This window comes from Mirounga leonina, unplaced genomic scaffold (assembly GCF_011800145.1).
Source record: "Mirounga leonina isolate KUSES-001 unplaced genomic scaffold, KU_Mleo_1.0 Mir_129, whole genome shotgun sequence".
NCBI lineage: Eukaryota > Metazoa > Chordata > Mammalia > Carnivora > Phocidae > Mirounga > Mirounga leonina.
In genome coordinates this window covers 79,242,726-79,263,627 of record NW_023270323.1, presented here as the reverse complement: position 1 = coordinate 79,263,627, position 20,902 = coordinate 79,242,726, and the positions used below count along the sequence as shown (strand labels likewise).

The window sequence follows — 20,902 nt, the reverse complement described above, 5'->3', positions numbered from 1 at the left end:
ATATACCACATCTTCTTTATCCATTCATCTGTCGATGGATATCTTGGCTCTTTCCATAGTTTTAGCCAGGATATTCTTGAAGAAGAATAGTAGGAGGACTTCTGCTATTTGCTACCAAAACTTATGACAGAGTGGGAGTAAATCAAGACTCTGTAAGTGTTGGTACACGGATGGACAGACAGACAGTGGACTAGAAGAGCATGCGCAGAAATAGACCCAGTGCCTGCATATGTGGGCTGTGTGCAGAGCAGGGCTGAGTGTGATCTTTTCAGTGGTGCTGGAATAGGAGACATCCACGTGGGAAAAAGAAAGTCAGTCGGTCCTCCCCATGCCGTACAAACACAGCTAAATCCAGCTGTGCTGCAGATGTGACGTGCAGAGAGCACAGGAGCGTCACCAGAGGGTCACGCAGCCACACAGCCTTGGGTGTGGGGGCGGAGAAGACTTTAAACCCCACACAAAGAGCATGAACCATAAAGGCAAAGGCTGCTGCCCCAACTTGGTGAACGTCAGGACCCTCCATTCATGCGAACGCATGTGCTAGAACACCGGGGTGGGGGGGGTGGCCCCCAAGGCCCATCCATCCAAGGACGCCTGCCAGAGAAGAGTGGCCACGAGACTCAGGGGGGCATTTTATGGAAGATGATGCCCCGAGGGCTCATCCGGCCACGCTGGTCGTCAGGGACGTGCCGTGACTGCTGTGGTGAGGTCGGCAAGCCGGGCGGCTGGAGTGAGGACTGCGGTGTCGTGTGTCGGTGTGGCTGGGTGTGTGGGGGGCACACACACCCTGCCATCTGGAGCTCCACTCCATCCGAAGTAGACGTTACGTGCGCGGAGGGGCGTGCGCGAGCGTCCGACCAGTGCCGGGGGGGGGCCGCCTGCCTGTCCGCCCGCCCTGGGAAGGACAGGTAAGCTGTGATTTCTTCGTGCAGCGGGACGCGCCGTGGCCGCCTCGGGAGCGCAGGTCAACGTCCCAGAAAGAAGGCAGACACCAAAGATTCCATTTCCGTACGTCAGAAAATAGGCCACACTGAGCCGCGGCGTGTGGTTGTATGTTCAGCGTAGAACCGTGGAGAGAGGCTGGAATGTGGCTTTTCGTTATGGCCTGGGAGGAGCCCCATGGGCTGCACTTCGTGATGAATCTCTGAACCGCACATTCCCACTATGTGCTCCTTTCCGAATTTGTGTTCCAGCTTCCAGAAAACATGCTCAGCCTGAGCCTCGCAGCTCTGCTGACTGCTGGGGTGGGCAGTAGTCACCGGCTGGGGTCTTGCAGGTGAGCCCGAGAGAGGAGGAAGATGGGACAGAGGAGCCGGGGCCTGCCCTCAGCAGATGAGCTGCTGACAGGTGGCGGGAACGGGGAAGGGCCTTGTGGGGTGGGGTCCGAGAATGAGACAGTTGCTAGAGAAAGGTCAGAAGTGAGTTCTTGTGTGTTTTATTTATTTATTTTTTAAGATTTTATTTATTTGACAGAGAGAGCACAAGCAGAGGGAGAGGGAGAAGCAGGCCTCCCGCCGAGCAGGGAGCCCGATGGGGGCTCGATCCCAGGACGCTGGGATCATGACCTGAGCCGAAGGCAGACACTTAACTGAGCCACCCAGGCATCCCTCTTGTGTGTTTTAATAAAGGTGCCCATTTTGGTCATGACCATGGTAGACGGTCACCCAGGAGGCAGTGACCTGAGAGGCCGGTCGGGAAGAACATGGCCCGCCCTGTAGGCCTAGCGTGGACTGCGGGGCGTCTCTGCCCCCTAGGTGTTTAGTCAGGCACGGATCGGGGCATGAACCGACGGTCTTGATGTTTGTGAGAGGCTGCCAAGGTGCAGAGGGCCCAGGAGAGGGGCCCCAGGGGCAGGGGGGCTGAGCTGAATGTGCACAGCCTTAAAAGGGAGCCATGTCCCCGAGACCAGCACGGGAGGCCCGAGTCTCTAGAGGTCCTCCGTCGAGTGTCGCCGTCGTGGGCTGTTGGCCATGGAGTCGGAAGCGTGTGCTCTTTGTGCATGCAGCTGGGCTGATCTCGGGGTCCCACCACAGAGCGCAGAATGGGTGCAGCGGGGAGCGGCGAGTGCAGGTCGGTGGGAGCTTCTCTCCTTAGCTGTTTGGACCAGCGTGCCGCGTGCCAGGAGGTCCTCCGTGGTGCAGAATGTGAGAGACTGCTTGGGTGACAGGTGTGAGTGTGTGGGGTCAGCAGACAGTGTTGGGAAGGTGCTTGCGCAGCCCAGCAGGGACGGCTGTCACGGGTGGGGGTTGGAAATGGCCCGTGAGCCCCCAGGGCACAGGGGAAGGGAGAAGGGTGCCCTGGGACCTTCCGTGCCTCTGATTTGGTGCAGGCGTGGCAGGAAGGCTCTTGGATTGAGCTGAGGGGTGGGTGCCTGGCGCTTGGCCAGGGCCCAGGGAGGGGGTCGAGGGTCATTAGGGTGAAGAAAGGCCCCTGGACCTGGGGACACCAGTGGGAGGCCTCTGGTACTGCGGACATCCTGGAAGGAGGCATGGCACATTTGTGGCAGGGGGATGGCAGGGGGGACTGGAATAGGTTTGTGACCAGAGATGGGCCCCTCTGAGGAGGGAGTGTTCACGTTGAGCCATCGATGCGAGGGGCCAGCACGTGAAGGTCTCGGGAACAGAAGGCAGGGAGGGCCAGGCTGAGACCTGGGGTCTTACTCTAAGCGTAAAGGAGGCTTTGGGGAAACTCACAACAGGGAGCTGAGGGAGAGAGTGGTGCTTCTGTGTTGAATGTGGAGAACTTGGGTGTGTTCATCGCCCGGGTCAGTGGGGCTGTGTGTGGAAGGGTCTCTGGCAGACGCAGGGGCAGAGCAGGAGGTCCTCCCTGTGTGTGGAGGTCTAGAGGTCTAGAGCACCGTGCTGGGAGGAAGTCGGCTGGGGAGACGGCCCAGGTGTGGTTAGCAAGGACTGGCAGTTCAGGGCCTGGACAGCAGAGGGCGCCGAGGTCATACATTTCCTTCCAACCTGCCCAGACTGGGGCGGGGGGCGGCGGGGGGTGCCTGCACCTGAGGTTGGGCTGCTCCCCGTGTTCATCTCCCTCTGCCATGCTGGAACCTTTAGTAGAGTGTGCGTGTTCCAGAAGACCTGGGAAGTCCTGATGGGTCCAGGGCATTCAGGGGAAGGTGCTCCTCCCCCTCCCAAGACTGGCGTGGGGCTGGGGGCAAGAACCCATGAGAGGCGCCTGGGGAGGTGGGAGGCTGCCACCAGGAGGGCTCCTGCCAGAATACAGGAGGGGCTCTCAGCAGGATTTTCTAGGTGGCCACAGAGGGTTCTCTCCCTGCCTGGCTTGCCTGTGTTCCCGCTGGAATGTCCTCTGCTGCCATTCCCAAGTGCTTACACTGGATTCCCAGCTCAGATCAGACCCCTGGGCAGGTGCGGGGCAGAGGGAACAAGGGGCCCCTGGGGTCTCCCCAGCCTGGTGATGCACCAGTGGGTGCTTGGGACCTACTTCCTGTTGTCCGGGTTCCTGGGCCAGAGCTCCCCATCGAAGGCCCCTGGCTCTTCTGCTAGGCGGCTCACATGGTCAGGCAGGCCTGGGGTTGGGGGCCGAGGACCCCCCACCCTCCTGCTGAGCTGGCACTCTCCCTGCTGCCCCTCTGCGCAGCTCACTGCCACCCTGCACCGCCACCCCCACCAGATTTTTCTTGTACCCAAACCTGCACCTGGTTTTATTAGGGGCTCATCTTTGTGGGCCCAGGTCTGAACTCAGTCTCCAACCGGCCCTGAGCCAACATACCCATCAGAATAGGGAGGATGCGATGGTGAGTGTGTCTGGTGTCCTGGACACTTGCCCTCAGCAGCTGCTGGGACTCTGGGACGCTTGGACAGCCTGGGAATCTCTCCTTCCCCTGCAGGTGAGCCGGGCTCTGGGGGCCAAGGTGCCATCCAGCATAGGGGGTCTGTCGCCAGATTCTTGCCCCCGTCCCTTCCCTTTCCTCGCCCTGCAGACAGCAGAGAAGGGCAGGCGGACAGCCAGAGGGGAGACACAGAAAGCCTGCAAAGAACACAAGGATGCAGAGAGACTGTGGCGCGTGGAGCCAGGTAGGGGCAGGCCACTGTTCAGGCCACACGTGACGGACCACACAGACAAGATGAAATTGCGCTTCCTCTGCTGGGGTGTGGGCATTTCTGTCTGAAGTGATTAAAAGAAAAAGAAGCTTGGCTCCTGAGTGGTAGTGTGGATGGCTCAGCGCCCAGGTGCTGGGTTTTCTCGAGGTCCTGGCCAGAGGTCCCACGGGGCGCCCTGTGGGCATGGCCTTCCTATTCTGTAGTCTGGTTCCATTCTTGGTCCCTGGTGGTCCTCCGAGGTCTGGCAGGCCTTCGGGACTAGGGCCAAACCTACAAATTAGTACAGGCCCCTTGGAAATCGGTAGGGCAAATAACCAGGGTCACAGAGTCACGGGCTCGACTGACCACCCACGAAAACCTGCCAGAGTGTGTCCTCAGAAGGTGCGTGTGTGTGCATGCATGGGTGTGTGCCTGTTGGAGGGTGAAGTTGGGCAGGAGGGGTGGCGGTGAGTGGGTTGGGGAAGGAGGGTGGCGTGTGTCCTGTCTGTTTGCCCACTGGGCCTGGCCAGAGCCTGTCTCAGCCTTGCCAGTCTATGGTTGATACCACACAGCGCCCTGCCCGCCACTTCCTCTCTTCCAGCCGCCGGGGGAAGGAGGTGGGCTTGTGGGCTTTGTCTGCCAGACTTGATTTATTCCCAGAAGAGGTGACGTGTTGGTGTACCCGGGGGATCTATCTGTTAGTGGAGGCCCCCACTTCCTTCATACTGCCGACTGTCCTGTTTGGGAAAGACGATCTTGGAGAGCAGGCGGAGGGGGTGGGCCATGGAACTTAAGGATGAAGCCCCAGCGAGGGCAGGGGCTCTAGGCCCCTCCAGGCCTGGCGGGTCAACCACGGGAGCCCTGGACTCCTAGGAGGGTTGGAAGGAGCTCTCTGGGCTGAGGCTTGTTACATCACCCCCACTAGGCGCAGGGTGCAGGGGCCAGGGGGAGAGGTGGGGCTGCCTGGCGCATCCCTGCCCACCTCCGGGGGGCCCATGCCGTAGGCTGCTGCTCCCATCCCCGCCTCTCTCACCGGGTCCTAGCCTTCCGTGCAGCCTTCCCTGCGTCCCCCAGCCCGTCCCCCAGCCCTGGGCTGTGCTCTCCCCCTCCCAGCCCCTCCCTCGCCCGCCCCCCTCAGGCCAGGTGCTTCCTGTGCTCAGTGGTGGCGGTGTGGATGGTCATGGTGGCTTCTGCCCCTTCCTCGCTTTTGCCTTGACATCAGTTCATACTTTTGTTGTGTGTGGATCTTTTGAGAAAAGCAGTCTGAGGCAGCTTGAGCTGATGCCCGTGGTTCGTCTGCAAGATTTTCACCTTTCAGGCAGGCACCGTACATTTCTGCATTAAACACCATCCTGTGCTCGGTGTCCCAGACTTCCTTCACCGAATGCTCACGTTGGGATTACTCATGTTTCTCCCACGGAAAAGCAAAAGTCAGGACAGGCTCAGCATGGTCAGTGCGGTCAGCTGAGGGCCCGACCCCAAACCTGAGGGCCATCCTCCCAGCCTCTTGACCCTGTTGGCATTGAGTTTGCAGCCCTGGATAGGACGCTTCCCAAGGTCTGTGGCTGCCTAACCCTCCATGGTGGGGTGGGCATGCTGAGCCCTGGAGCCCGTGCAGAGGGGATCCAGACATGGATAACGTGGTGCAAAGAAGTCCTTTGGGGTGAGCAGTTTGCCCTTGGGTCTCCAGAAAGTCAACAGGTCCGTTTGCAGTGATACCTAAGTTCTAGACTCAGTTTCCTGTTTCTTCTTCCTCTGTCCAGCAGGATCTGCCGTGGTTCCCTCCCTCTCAGCCTGTGTCAGGCGTCAGAAGGCAGATGAGGCGGATCATGGGACAGAGATAGATGCGTGAGACGGGTTTTAGGAATACAGCCGAATCCGCAGGTTGGCATCACATAAACTCGTGCATATGGAGGCTTATAATAGAATCGTCAGCAACTGTAATTAAGGCTGTGAACTGCGCCACGCTGCTAAAAAAACAAATTCTCTGCAGCTGTTGTACTGACTGAGAATTACCCCTATCAGCTGAAGTTTTATTCTTCTGATTTGGTAGAGGAAATACTTGAAAAATGATCTCACAGCGTGACTTATGTAAACGGCTTTTTTTTTTTTTTTCCACACGAGACAATTGAGATAGAGTCTGAATCCCTGGCAAACCACAGCTTCCTGCAATGTCCTGTTGCCATGGGTTACGGAGGGAGCGGAATGGAACTTCATCTGAAATGTCTTTAAACTTCCCTGACATGCACGGGCATGCGGCTGCGTCGAATGGTATAGTGTAGATCCGCACGCCTGGTGTGGGTCGGAAGTGTTCTTGCCCTAAGATGAATTTGGGAAAAGGGCTGTCAAAGGAAACGCACATGTTAAATGATCAGCAGGTAAGTTATTCTAGCTGTTTCTTGTCATTTAACAGATCTTCTGTAAGACAACTTGGCATCTCCGTGACTGTTTTGTTTTTAAACTGTTCAGTGAATGGTAGATTTTAGGTGTGAACTTTGAAAACAGTGCTTGTCTGCATCACGGAGCTCAAGCACACGCCCGGGGCTCTGGGACCCCAGGCCCCCGGAGCGAGGCTGGGCCGGGCCGGTCGGCTGCAGCGAGGCCAGCCCAGCCTCCCCGGCTCCCAGCTGCTTGCCTTGAAGTTGGCCCTACAGAGAGCATCCCATGCTTTTCTCGTCCTTACTGGAGGAATGAGATTTTAAGCAGATTTTAAGGCAAGTGAGCTCATTGTGTTGAAGTGTTAAATTTCAACTGGATTATTAAAATCTATCATAGCCTTTAAATCACCATTTTGTATTTAATATTGTAAAACGTAGTGAGGTGATTCTGCCTCATACAGGTACACAGGGAACTTCTGGCATAGGAATTATTATCTGAGCTTTTATATATAAAGTTGAACTTACTATGAAACTTAAAAAAAAAAGGTTTGAGATTTAAAAAAGAATGTTTCTTTTCCTCTTGTGGCTGGGCTGTGTTGACATAAAGGTAAAAAGAAATTACTTACACGAGATTGTCACTAATTACGGGGTACTGATTTTAAATTCATTCTTTTCTGAGAGTTGTTTCATCCTGATATTTTCCAAATGCCCAGGGAGCTCTGGGGAGCTGCAGGGGAGTCAGTTAGAAGTGACGGGTTTGGATGTGAGGTGAAGGGGAAGGAGCTGTCTCCTTCCCTTTACATGGAAAATAGGAATAGGTCAGTTGGAGAGGTCACGGATCATCCTGATGCAGTGAGTGCCGATTTTAATGTATTTTAAAAATACTCGGGATGTAGTTTGCAAAGCCCAGGGACTACTAACGCTCACTCGAGAGGGTGGAGAGGCGCCTTTGATGTTTACGGGCGTGCCTGCCGCAGGGCCGCCTCTGGCTGCCTCGTGTTCCCATAGACCCCCCTCCTCGTCCTGGATGGAAAAGTGAATTTTGAATATATTGTGACCTTTGTGGGCCTATTAGCCAGTTAGTTATTTGTACATATGCGTAGGCTGCATTTTCAGTTCAATGGTATATAAAGGCAAGTTTTAGAAAATGTTGGTTTTTATTCTGAGTAAAAAAAAAAAGGTCACTAAAAATCTGCTTTGTGCTTGCCTGTATAAATGATTTGGATCCCTTCCAAACCTCTTGCAAAGGCTCAAACTGGCAAGTAAGTTGCTGGCATGGGTGTGTGAAGACCGGGTGGTATGGTTGTGTTAAGCAGCATAGACGAGCAGCCCCCTCCCCTCTGGGGTCGAGGGGTGCCGGAAGGTCGTGGGATGAGTGGTAGGTACTGCGTGCAGCTCCACCGGGCTCCAGGGGGCCCGTGGGAAAGCGGGCGGAAGGCGGGTCCTTGTGGGGGGCTAACCCCGCAGGCCCATGGGCAAGGGGAGTGAGATTGGGGGGCCCGTGTGGGAAGGCTGGCTCCGCGCCTCACTGGCTCTGCTTCTCCCTCGGAGCCTCCGCTTGCTGGTGCGGAAGTGGGGGTGCCCCGGGGGGCCAGGCCGCCATCCGCAGTGTGTGTGCGTGCTCAGTGGACGCCGTGCGGCGGGAAAGGCTGTGTTTCTTGCAGGCGGAGAGCCCTTCCGCCTCCGTGGGAGCGCTTTCCCACGGTCGTTTGAGGAGCACAAAGGAGAGCCGGTGGTTGCCGGCCCAGGAAAAGCGAGAGGCTCTCGGCCAAACGAACAGATCGCAGTTTGTCCATCTTGTAAGGAGTGAAGTTGAGCGGACGTAGACTTGGAACGTGCACATGTGCCCCTTTGTCCGAGCAAAGCCGTCCGTCGTCCTCCAAGCACGTCAGGACAGGTGTCAGCCGCAGAGGCTGCCAAGGCTGCGTGGGGGACACAAACCCCACAGCCTGAAAGGAATAGGAGCGTCACAAGAAGAAAGCTGCGGCAGGCGTCCCGTGTGGACCCCTCGCCCCGCTGCCCCTGTGGCACTTGGGGGGCTGGGCCTCCCGTCCGGGGCTGCGGCCCCCACCCAGCCTCCCACCGGCGGGGCTGCCCACGGAGCTCAGTCCCTCCTGGGCTCTGTCCCTCCTTCCTGGTCCTAAACTACAGACCCCACTGGGCTGCACGCTTGGCAGAGGTTTGCCGGGCAGGGGCTTGGGAGCACATCTCATGTCACCGATGCCTTTTGAGGTCCGTCTGCCCCGGCGGCTGCCTTGGGGCTGCTAGTGTGTGAGGGAAAGAACTTCCCAGAGACCAAGGGGCTTTCACCTCTTCGTGCACTGGGGCTCTGGGTAGCATTTTGAAAGTAAGAAGGGCTGCACTAGAAGGACGCGGTGGAGTGTTCTGGGTGCCGTGGGATGAGCGATGGAGGTGGCCGTGCTCTCGGGGCGCCTCATCGGGGCGTGCAAAGGGCGAGCGGGTCCCGCAGAGAGCCCCACAGAGAGCCCCGCAGAGGCTGGAGGAAGACAGGGAGGTGGCGGGGAGGAGGCCGCTGGGCTTGCACCTGGGGAGGCCCAGGCTCGGTGGGGAAGAAGGCAGGGCTGGCCACGCGAGCAGGGCCGCTGTGGCGCCACGGATGGGCTGGGCCGGCTCCGGTCACAGGCCCACGGGGGTCGGGGCGGGTGGCAGGGGGGAGAGCTGAGAGCGGGCTTAGGTCCCCAGGGGAGGCCGTGTGGGCTGCCCGGCTCCCAGGCTGGCTGTGGGGTGGGAGCGAGCGCGGCAGGCCGCCCTTCTGTGGGCCGCCTCCCGCCCGGCTGGCTCCGAACCTCTGGGATGAGCGGGGTGGGCTGCACAGAATTCTTTTGCATTTGGCTGAGTTTCTCTTTTTTTAGCTCAGATGAACGGACTTCTCTTCACTGCCCGTCTCTCCTATCGGCCTGTCCCACTCACGGGGCTCCCACGGTGCCAAGCAGAGCTGGGTGGAGGGCCGCGGGCCTGTGTCCAGTGGGCTGGCCCTGCGTGACTGGCGGTCAGTCAGTCGGTGCGTACTTTGCCCCAGATCGCTTTCGACCCTAAAACCCTTGGGGGAGGGGCCTCGGGTCTGTGATCCGTGTTCATCCCACTTAAGGCACTGGTTGCACACATTCTTCTCTCGCTGTTTGAGGCTCTGCTCCTGGCTGTCTGTATAAGAAGACCCCCCGGTCTATTTGCAGTGGACTCCAGTTTCTGTCTGCACGTCCTCCCCTCTCCTTCAGTAAGAGGTGGGCCGCCTTGCAGCAACAGCTCTTCCTCCCTGGTATTTGCTGAAGACGGTCCTGCCTTCTGCACCCCCAGTGCTGGGGTGCGGCCGGCATGCAGGCTTCTTCCTCCCTGATCCCGCGAGGGGTGTCCAGTGCACTGCCCCTTCTCACCATCCGTCCCTGAATGACTTGTCTGTCAGTGCTTGTCATCCTCCCACGAAAGAAAGGCCAGATTTCCTAAAACAGCAGGATGTCTGGGTGTCCCAGCATTTGACCAGCTTTCCTGGGGGCCCCATTCCCTCAGGATCCCTCCCTGGCTTCTCTCCTCCAGGTGCCTCCAAGCTATCACTTAGAGGCTGCCCTCTCCAGCCTGCCTCTGCAGCGGGGACCCCACGCTCCAGACCCAGCAGCGGGTCCATGTCTGCTCCCAGCTCCCTCTGGACGTGCAGGAGGCGGGTGGGGAACAGTGGCCAAGTCGGACTTGGGCTTCTCCCTCGGTCTCCCCTGCCCCTCACTCAGGCCATCCCTCGAGCCCTCCGTGTCGGCAGGCCCGTGGACCAGCCCTCCAAATCTGTCCTTGCATTCTTCCTTCCTTGCCCCACCTTGCTCTCTTGCCAGCACCCTGGGCGCTGCTCACTGCCCTGCATCAGCCCTTCTCCAGCGACACCCTGCGGGGACACCTTTGTGTGCCCTTCTCTGTGCCATGCTCTCCCGTGGCACCTGACTTGCCCAGGCAGCAGGGAGCTGACATTTTTGGATTCATCTTCAGCGCCCAGCAGAAGCACCTGGGGGCAGGGCTGCCCGGTCTGGTGTGTGGCTTTGTTGCATGCATCCCTCGCGCCTGCAGAGGCGTTGATGAGTGGAAGCAGTCTCAGCTGGAACTCCCCCGGCCCTGCCTGACCCACAGGGCAACTGCTGGAGCCCAGGGGCTGCTGGGAGCTGATGGAGCCAGCCTGGGGAGGACGGGGGCTCCACCTTGAGGCTCAACTCTGCTGGGTGGAGGTTTTAAAACCACCGACACATCTCAGCCTTTATGAGAAAGCGAGTCCCTGGGGTTGGGCTTCAACTTCACACGAGAGTGGGGCTTGGATTCCGGCCTCCTGCGTGTCCCTGCATGTCCCATTCCTGCAGGAGCTCCTCCGTGACAGTGTCTGAGAGCTAGACATGGTGCCGCCTCCTGCACAGAGCATCCCAGGAAGGCCGTGCCTACCTTCACTTCACTGGCGGTCCCTGCTGTCTTGGGGTGCGAGGTCGTGGGCATCATCCCAGACCTTCGGCCGCTTCCCACCCTGTGTCTTTCTTGAATTGGGCCAGCCAGTGAGGAAATGGGGTTTGCAGTCTTTATGTCAGGGTCAGAGGATTTCTGGGTGAGGTCAGATGCTCACACCGAACACCTAGTGTTACTGTGGGGCCTGTGTGCCGTGCCGCTCATCGGGGTGTTTGCAAAGTGCACCATCTCAGGCTTCACTGAGGGTGTGACACGAACATTCAGTCTTAAATCCTTGGGGAAATGCTGTCATTGTGGGTTTGGCCTTCTTGGCTCTCTTCTGATTTTATTGAAGAATGAAGAGGTCTCTGGGAAGCAGGTGCATACACGCACACGCACTTTAGAGAGCGAAGCCCAGGTTCCATTCTGAGCTCTGGGGCTCTGCCCACATCTGACACTCGGTTGCCCCGTCCCCTCCCCCCTGCAAACACTGTGATGGGTCCACCCCCGCCCGCGTCGTGTGGCACTGAAAACGCCCAGAGTGCCCTCACCCCATGCCATTCACCCCATGTCATCCCTATCTCCCGGATCACAGAAATTCTTCATTGTGAACATCACAGTTTGAACCTCCCATGAACCTGTGTCATGGGAGGCCCTATGTCCAGGTGTCTCTGGTTGGAGCTGCTGGAAAGCAGTGGTGTGGGGTGTGCGTGTGCTCGTGACTCATGCGTGAACATGGAGAGAGCGGGGCTGGGATAGAACATTGTGGCATCCCAGCGTGGGGACAGGTGCTGAACACAGCCCTCTCGCCGGGCCTCTGGGAGGTCGCTCCTGTGCCCTGCCACCAAGGGACCTGGGAGCTGACTGGCAAGGGCAGACATCAAGGCTGTGGTGGGCCTGCCTCAGGGGCCTGGCAAGGAAGGCTTCCCTGAGAAGGCGTAGCTGGGGCCACAGCCAGGTAGATGGGCTGCAGGTGAGGCCGCAGGTGGGAGCGGGGCGGGGTGGGGGGGGAGGGGTGTGAGAAGTGGCGCACTGAGGGTCCAGGAGGGGCTGGGTCCTTCCTGCAGCAGCTCTCAGAGTCCTGGGACTACACTCTGCAGGGGGAGATGCGGGTCACGTGGGGACCTCGCACACGTGATGCGTGTGCTCACGTGCACACATGTGTGACTGAAGCTGGGCCTGAGCACAGCATGGATCCCGGGAAGTACTTGGTATTTTCCTTTCACATTTTTCTATCCATCTTACTTGGTGGCTGACAAATGCGGCTCATGGCCCTCGAATTGATTTGACAGCTCCTTAGGGGATTGTGGTTGGGTGTGAAGACCCCTGGGCCCATGGAGCCCAAGTCAGGGCATAGCGCCCCCAACAGGCCCCACATGGGCCTGCTCGCTTCCACACTCGGTCCAGCGAGGAGTCACTTAAAACTTAAATGATCAAGTTTTCATTATTTTGAAAAAATTTTTAAAGATTTTATTTATTCATTTGAGAGAGAGCGTGCACGGCGTGCACGAGCAGGAGAAGGGGTGGAGGGAGAAGGAGAAGCAGGCTCTCCGCTGAGTGCTGAGCACCGATCCCAGGACCCTGGGATCATGACCTGAGTGAAAGGCAGACGCTTAACCGACTGAGCCACCCAGGGGCCCCATTGATGAAGTTTTTAAAAAGTCAAATAAGTGTATATTAGATACAAATAGGAAGTGTTAAATTCTTAAGGTTTTTCATCATTTGGGTTATTTATATTCTCTTTGTATTCAAAACATTTGATGCATTTGGGCAACTTACAGCCTTTGGTCTCTTATTTAGGACTCAGATAGGACTGATTAATACTTTTTATGTCTAAGCTAGGAAATTTTGTCAGTGATTCAAAACTGAAAATTGATATTATTATGTATTACTATATATCAAAGTAATTTGGTGACGATATAGTTTAATACTTGCTCTTGTCTAATGTTACAGACAGGATCAGCCTTGATAAAGGTTAGATTCATCATGTACTTCCCTTCATATTAATGATCTGAAACTTTAACACCATTGATTTAAAACTTTTTTTTTTAAAGATTTTATTTATTTATTTGACAGAGAGAGACACAGCGAGAGAGGGAACACAAGCAGGGGGAGTGGGAGAGGGAGAAGCAGGCTCCCCGCTGAGCAGGGAGCCCGATGTGGGGCTCGATCCCAGGACCCTGGGATCATGACCTGAACCGAAGGCAGATGCTTAACGACTGAGCCACCCAGGCGCCCCAATACCATTGATTTAAAATAAAATATCCATGGAACCTGTGTCGTCCAAATTTCCTGCTGGGAATCAGTCCGATTTCCACTGAACTATCAGGTTTAAGAGGCTGACCCGAGGAATGGAGATGGTTTGAACTTAAATTGCGTATCTAAATACTTTGTAAGTTTCTTTCAAACAAATACATTATGTCAGTGTAAATTCCAGTCCTGTAGGCATATGTTCTAGAACACTCTCGAGCTGTTTTGTTACGATGAGCACAGACGGATGCTCACTTACTGGGATCTTTGTCACTGGCAGCTTGTTTTTACAGTTCTGCTGCTTTTGTAGGTGTAACACGTAGATATGGGAATGCAGGAAGAGCCCACGAGTACAGACTAATGAAAATGAGTTATTGATCCGGATTATACTGGATATCAGCATAAACCTTAGGGGTGTTAAGCTGTAATTCATAAAAGCGTTTGTAGTGGTCCAGTGGTCTCAGTGTGCTGAGACCTTGGGAATGCCTGACTTTAAGTCATCCCCCCTGCTGTGGGCGATGCTCCATGGGAAGTATCTTAGGGGGGTTTCTGAAGCTTTGCCATCTTGGACTGCTTCCCCCCGTCAGCCAGGCTCTGCTAAGAAAAATTGCAAACCAGGATTTAAAAGGGTAACTTGGGTCAGCATAGACATGTTGTTGATCCTGAGGCAAATAGGAATGATTTGGGGGTTCCCTGTCTTTTCCAGCTCCCCGTTGTTGGTAGGCTGTCTGCCTGTGTCTCCTCACCCCGCTCGCCGAGCACTGAGCCCGGCCACCAGTAAAGCACGCTGGGCCCGAGCTCCCCGCAGGGCGCCTCCTGGCTCCTCCCTGCCACCACCTGTGGCCGTGGGAGACCGCTTCACCTCTTTAGGCCTTACCTCCTCTTGGAGCGAAGGCCCCTGATCCGTGCTCCTCAGCCTGCTCCCATGGCCATCTCAGGGGCCAAGGAGCTGGGGTGCTGAGCAGGGATCGGCTGATGTCATGGCCCGGCTCTGCCACTGCATGCTTGTAAAGTGGAATAAATATTGGACAGTAAACAGGAGAATCAGGTTAATGGTAATTATACACTATTTATTTGCAAATTAAATAATCTAGTCAGGAAAAGTCATTACTTATTTCTTCAAAAATATGTGAACTTGGAAGAGGAGAGTAGTTTTATGTCTGGATAGTATATATTTTTTAAAGATTTCATTTATTTATTTGAGACTGGGGAGGGGCAGCGGCAGAGGGAGAAGCAGACTCCCTGCTGAGCAGGGAGCCCGACGTGGGGCTCGATCCCAGAACCCTGAGATCACACCTGAGCCGAAGGCAGACGCTTAACCAACTGAGCCACCCAGGCGCCCTGTGTCCGGATACTATTGAAGCATGTCTCCGTAGAGCTCTGCCAGGGGTATGAGCGTCACCAGGGCAACATGTCCAGAGCAGAGGGTGGAGGCCGTGAGTGAGGCTGCGGAGCTGGCCTCCCTGTGACCCTGCCTCACACTGCGGTGGGCGAGGAGCAATCCCAGCATGAGCTTGAGAAGATGTGGGGTGGTCGGGGGACATCTGTGACCTCTGCGCCCTTACTGGCCCCTCCAGGATGAGCCCACTAGCCCACAGCTTTCCAGATGCCTAGAACTTTCCTTAGCATTTTATTTATTTTTTATTTATTTTTTTAAGATTTTATTTATTTATTTGACAGAGAGAGACACAGCAAGAGAGGGAAACACAAGCAGGGGGAGTAGGAGAGGGAGAAGCAGGCTTCCCGCCGAGCAGGGAGCCCGATGTGGGGCTCGATCCCAGGACCCTGGGACCATGACCTGAGCCCAAGGCAGACACTTAATGACTGAGCCATCCAGGTGCCCTTTCCTTAACATTTTAAAGATTGATTGATTGATTTTGGGGGGGCAGGGCAGAGGCAGAGGGTGAGAGAGGATCTCAAGCAGACTCCCTGCTGAGCGCAGATCCTGATGCAGAGCTCGATCGCACGACCCTGAGATCACGACCTGAGCCGAAACCAAGAGTCAGACATTTAACTGAGTGCACCACCCAGGTGCCCTGAACCTTCCTTAGCATTTTAAGCTTGGGAGGTGCTCTTTGGACACAGCTTCCCAAACTGGGGAAAGGGAAGGAAATGCACATTTGAGGCTGTGGCTCAGAGCTCTTGAGTGCCTCCTGGAACATGGTGAACAACCGAGGCACCCAGAATGCTGGGGCGCCTCTCCCGGAGGATGTGCGTGAGGGGTCCCGGGGGTGGCCTGTGGGCGGTGAGCTCTGGCACCAGCAGAGCTGTCCTCTCTGAGAGTTCGCTGGCCCGCGTCCAGGCCTCCTGCTTCTCCTTCCCCTGCTCGCTCCCGGCCCTCTGGTCTCCAAGTGGCCGCAAGGGTGACCGTTTTCAGGGCTGTCTTCCAGTTCCCAGACTCTCTCTTCAGCAGCCTCCCCTCTGCTCGCCTCTCTCCCCGGTGTCTAATCTCAGCATCGTGCACGGCCAGACGCCTCGTGGAGGGTTCTGTTTCACGGAGGCCCCCTCACCTCCTCTTGTCTGCGTTACGGCTTCTACCGACGATTTCAGAGCTCTGGGGCATTCTGTATGTGAACTTTCCAGTGCCCGTGCGTCTCCTGTCGTTTCTCCTGGTGGGCTTTTCCCTCGAGTTCGGGGGGATTTTTGAATTGTGAGCTCTAATTTGGGTGGGCTCACTCTTTGGAACTCCTGCGGGCCTCAGTCGGACTGCTTTCCTCCCGGAAGGATTAGGGAGCTGGGCATCTTGGCCCAGGAGTCCCGGGGTGTGTGGGCTGTGCCCTGTGCCCAGCGTCCAGCCCGGCCCCTGGGTCCCACCTCGTGGCTCCTTTGCTGGGTTCGGAGCAGCAGCATATTAAAAGCATGTTTGTTTCTGTACTGTCTTCACAATTTTTCTATAAATCTAAAACTTTTTTAAAAAATAAAGGATACTTTTTTAAAAAGCGTGTTTGTTGCGCTTTACCTGGATCCGTTTGCGCCGCACGGAAGGCCCCACGGGCTGGAGTCTGGCAGCGCCCTGCCCGCCTCGTCCACGCGGCTCCCCCCGCTGCCACTCCACGGCACCCCACTCTCACCCCGCCTGCTTCCATCTCTTTTGGCTTCAGGGACACGCCTCTGTCCTGGGTCGTGGGTTTTGGTCCATTTTGGGGGTGGACGTACAGAGTTTCAGTGCCTTTTTCCACCTGCTGAAGTCTGCGAAGGTGGTTTCCACCGTGATCGTAACATGAAGTTGACTGTGGCCTTCCTATTTATAGAAGTTTGCATTTTATGATTAACTTCTCAGACGTGATTATTGACAGTATTTCTGATTTTGTGTGTGGTCTTGCGGATTTTCTTCTCATAATCTCCAGGGAATAACATGCCTTCATACTACTGAACTTATAACAGGATTGTAGGTGATTTACTGTGAGGACGGGAAGGACCGCTTTGCACACTGCTCGTGTCAGCCCGGGAGGGAGCCTGCCCCGCACTGCTGCAGTAAAGACCGCCAGGGGTCTGGTGGCAGAGGGCTGATGGCCCAGCGCTGGCTTGCCACGGCCCATACTCGCCTGCCCATCTGGCCCGATGGTGGTGTAAAAACCGGACATGGCACCAGTGTGTGTGTTCACTGTTGGGAACGTCTTGATAAGGTGCCAGGGTCCAGTTTTAGAGTATTTCTGGCCCCAGCACTCAGGATGGTTGGAAACCGTGAGCAGCCCCGTTTCCAAAACGGTCAGGAGGTGGCTTCCCCGGGCTGTCGGAGGACAGGCCCTCTTTCTGGGCCAGAAGGTCCTCCCTTAGCCGGTCCTCTAGCCTTGCGGGTCTAAGTCCCACGAGGTGAGGGGCTCTGAATGGGAGAGGGTCCCCCATCTTCCATGCAGCCTGGGAGGTGAGGTTAAGGGGGGCCTGGTGCCAGGAATGGGCTGTCAGCTGGGCCTTTGGGAAGACCCTCCTCATGCTGTGCACTGTGCTCTCACCTGCCTCTGCAGAGAGGACACGGGGTCTTTCTCCATGCCAGGGCGCCAGGGAGGGATTCTGTAGCCAGGCCTGAGCCCCGGGGGCTTTGGTCACCACCGAGAACATGTAGCTGCGAGGATTGATCCTGCGCACGGTGACAGCCGGGGGATGGCCGGGGGGGGGCCCAGGGCCAGTGTCTCAGCACCTGTAACCTTGGGGCCTGACCCACACGCCATCCTGGGGAGCCACGGCCTCTGCTGGGGCCAGGACGCCCAGCAGGATTGCAGGGTGTCCCCTGTAGGCTCTCGAGTCCTTTCCTTGTTGGCTCCTTCCGGCTTCCCGTGTCTGTGCACCCAAATGCTCTCCTTCCTCAGCCGCTCCTCCCCTTTCCCCACTTCCCTACGGGCCTCGGCCTGCGCAGCACCTTCCAGTCGTCCTCCTCAGACGGGCCTTTTGTCATTCCGACCGTCCGTCCTGCCAGGCCCTCCCTCACGGCCTCCTGCTGCCTACTGGCCTGTTTTCCCCTTGCACAACGTGTTCCTTCTTGCCCTGGTGCCTCTGAGCCAACCGCCCACCGCCCTCCTCTGCTCCAGGCTCCCTCCTGGCGGGCGGGCTGTGGGCTGACCCCTGCGGGGCTGTCACCAGCACCTGTCCCCGGCACCCCGTGGTTGGGCCTGGGTCCCCACGCAGGTGGAGGCGATCGAGCAGCCTGGTGTGGGGTGGCCCCGGGTGCGGTGTGCAGGGGGCCTGCCTCCCCGGTGCCCCGTGCGCCCCACACGCTGCCCGCACTGATGTGGGCTCCTGAGCCAGCTTTCTCCAAGGTGTTCCTAATGGTGTCGAACGTGCCGGGATCTGTTCTCTTCCCATGAAAGTGGTGATGACTTGCGCAGAGCCCTGTGTCCCCGGCCCGCCCGGCTTGGGCGGGGTTCGTTCAGGAAGTGGGAGCGCGGCGCTCAGCTCACTGGGGTGCCCGCGTGTCCTGGGTCGCCCGCGCCCGGAGCCGGGAGCCCTGCGCTCACACGACGGACCTGCTGCTTCCCGACTTGTCATGAGGCTTCATTAACTCATGTCTCTCTCTCTTTTCTTTCAGTCTGCAACTGTATCTGATGGGGGTAAGTCACAATTTCTGATGTCTACTTTTATTATTTTTAATGAAGTGTTCCAATTGTGAAAGTGTATTTGCCATTGATTCACCCAGAAGAGATGTTTGCCTTGCCTCTCCCCGGCCCCTGGGGGAGGGTTTGAGTCAGGGCAGAGGTGGGGGAGCTTGCCGTGGCTCCCAGGTGGCCGGGACGCGAGTTCTGGAAGCCGCTCGTTGCAGAGACATGTGACGAGCCTGGCCCTGAGCTGGTGGCGTCCTCCCACACCTGTCCTGACGAGTCCAAGCACGCCGGCTTGCTAAGCAGCAAGCCAAGATTTCAGAGCTCTGGCCGAATTTGAGCAATTCTGGAAATTCGGGTGAGACTCAGGTGCTCTGTGTCCCTTTCCTAGGAAGAGCCCAGTGGGAGAGTTGCGGCCCCGGGTGGAAAGGAAGCCTTCTTCCTGCCTCTAAATAGTATCGTACGTGGGGACTCCTTTCCTGGGAGTGATCCAACACGGGGAGGCCACAGGTGTCCTCTTTGACTGGATGGAACCAGCTCTGATGGAACCTCGTTCTTTTAGCTCAGTGCTGGTTCCAAAGTTCCTACGATACTCATGAAGGTCCTTATGCTCGCAAGTTCCCTTTTGTTTTCCACATGTTTTAATTAATCTATTCTTACGTTTTTTGAGAGTTGAATTTTCTAGTGTATTTAAAGGTATGAGCCCCGTGTTCTCATGGTCTGCTGGCTGTGGATCGGAGGGCAGGCGGTGGTGGCCGCAGCGGGACAGGTGTGGGGTTCGAGGGTGCCTGGGGACTGCAAGGGAAAGAGAAACTCAGCGTAGGTTTCTCGATGCTTTCTGTTGTCCCACAACGGCTGGCTTTGGTGGTGGGCCCTGGATGGGGCGGCTGGCACAGTGGGCGGCTGGGCCCCGAGCCTGCGGCCCTGCTCCCCGCCGCTCGTGGAGTACCTGCCGAGCACCTCTTGAATTACAGATGTGCTGATCCCTGAGGCTGGGGCCACGGATCCTGAAGGTTGTGTGGGGATTTACTTATTTTAATAAAAGGAATTACGTTCCCTGTTTTACGTACAGTGATAATCATGCCATTTAATCGGTCTTCACCTTAAAAAAAAAGAAATAGGCCCGGTAACAAAATCCAGGACAAAAGTGACTGGTTTCTATAGCGTTCTGTTCATGCTTACCCTTTCTTTCCTGGTAGAAGATATTCCTTTCTGTAGGAGATTTATAAATGTGAGAAGTTCAGTTTCATCATAAATATTAAGCCCGATCGTCGTGACAGTTTTGTTCTGTCAGCAGCGGGTGCGGGAGCCCCGGAGGTTGGGAATCTCGTCCACTTAGAATGTGTACAGAGCCAAGCCCCCCAAGCGTGGGGAGCCCCCAACTCAAGGTCCTGTGTGTCCTTCCTGAGGAAGTGGTGCCTGCTAGTGGCAGGCAGGGCCCTTCCCCTGCAGGGTCTTCCACCCCTGCGGACCTGGGTGCCTCCGGGCACCTTCCGGGCCCTTCTCCGTCTTGGGGCCTCCGTGCCATAGGCTGGAAGGGAGGGGCTCACTATTTCGTGACCACACCCTGGATCTTAGGAACTGCTCCAGACAGCGTATATGTGTTTTATTTTGTTTTTTAAATGATTTTATTATTTTCCCACCTTCGATTTCTCTTTTGATTTGTAAGAAGAAAAACTTCCTCATCGAATCTGTATGCTAGTTCTAGGAGGTATACGTTGGATTCCTCCATCTTTGCCGATGAGCCCGAAAGAGGCTACACTGATCAGAGTCACACACGAAGTTAGTGGCTGGGATTCAGGGATTCAGACCCTGAGGTCGGCCCGAGCACAGAGCCTGCGGGGGGAACCCGGCTGCTGAGGCTCGTGGCTCCCGTCTTCCCACCCCAGGTCCAGCCCTGGCCCCCCCGGCCCTGACCCCGCTTCCCGGGGACACCTCCCCAGCGGCGGACAGGAGCCTGCTGAGTGGACCCAGGTGGAGGCTCGGGGTGGGTTTCCACACGGGGATGTGTGAGATGCTGTGCCGGCCGGGAGAGTCGGGCTCTCCGAGGGGCCTGGGAGCCCAAGCAGCACATCTGCTCCGGGAGGAGGGCAGGGCCCAGGGAGCCGATTCACAGGTTGGGGTGGTCTCCACGTGGATGTCCCGCGTGGCTTTGGTGAGGAGTCGTCACCCACTCAGAAACACCGTCAGTAACTGTCGTCTTCCGTTTCACATAGCGTCTCTTTATCTCGAAGCCTCTCACCGTCTAGTTGTGTGGCTTCGTTTTAAGGAAGTGGACAGTGCTGTTTTTGTGATCCTCGTCAACTTGAAGAGATTTTCCACTTTCTCACAAGGAGAGGGGCTCTTCGACTGCTCCCCGTAGCCAGAGACCCCCTGTGCAGGCAGGGTTAGAGGTCGGCCTCCGTGGAGGGCAAGCCAGGACCGGGGGGGGGGTGAAGTCCAGGGGCAGATTCTGCCTCCAGGAAAGGAAGGACATTCTAGCATTACAGAGAGGCTTAGAAATGGAGCCGTCGCCCTGTGGGAAGTTATTCAAAACTTGCTCACAGAGGATGCCCACAGCCGAAAACCAGAAGTGCAGAGGTGGGGCCGCAAGAGGGGCCAGCCGGCTCTCTCAGTCTGGGCTTCGGGACAGTGCGGCTTCCTTGTAATAAACGCTTATTCTTGTATTTTATTTCTCTCCTTTTTTTCACCCCATACCGAGCAGCTTTGCCAGGATTCCCCTCCCACCCAACTCCTACGTCCCCAAAAGGTTAGGCTGGTTTCT

At 56.7% G+C, this 20,902-nt stretch overlaps 1 protein-coding gene across 3 annotated transcripts in view; it reads left to right on the top strand.

Annotated features, from left to right (window-relative positions):
- RGS12 (regulator of G protein signaling 12) overlaps positions 1 to 20,902 on the top strand; it is a 108,047-nt gene that overhangs the window by 41,095 nt on the left and 46,050 nt on the right. For all 3 annotated transcript variants that reach the window (XM_035005400.1, XM_035005399.1, XM_035005401.1), the window contains one exon: positions 18,129 to 18,150. In XM_035005400.1, the coding sequence (XP_034861291.1) occupies positions 18,129 to 18,150 (22 nt within the window). The remainder of the gene's footprint in view (positions 1 to 18,128; positions 18,151 to 20,902) is intronic.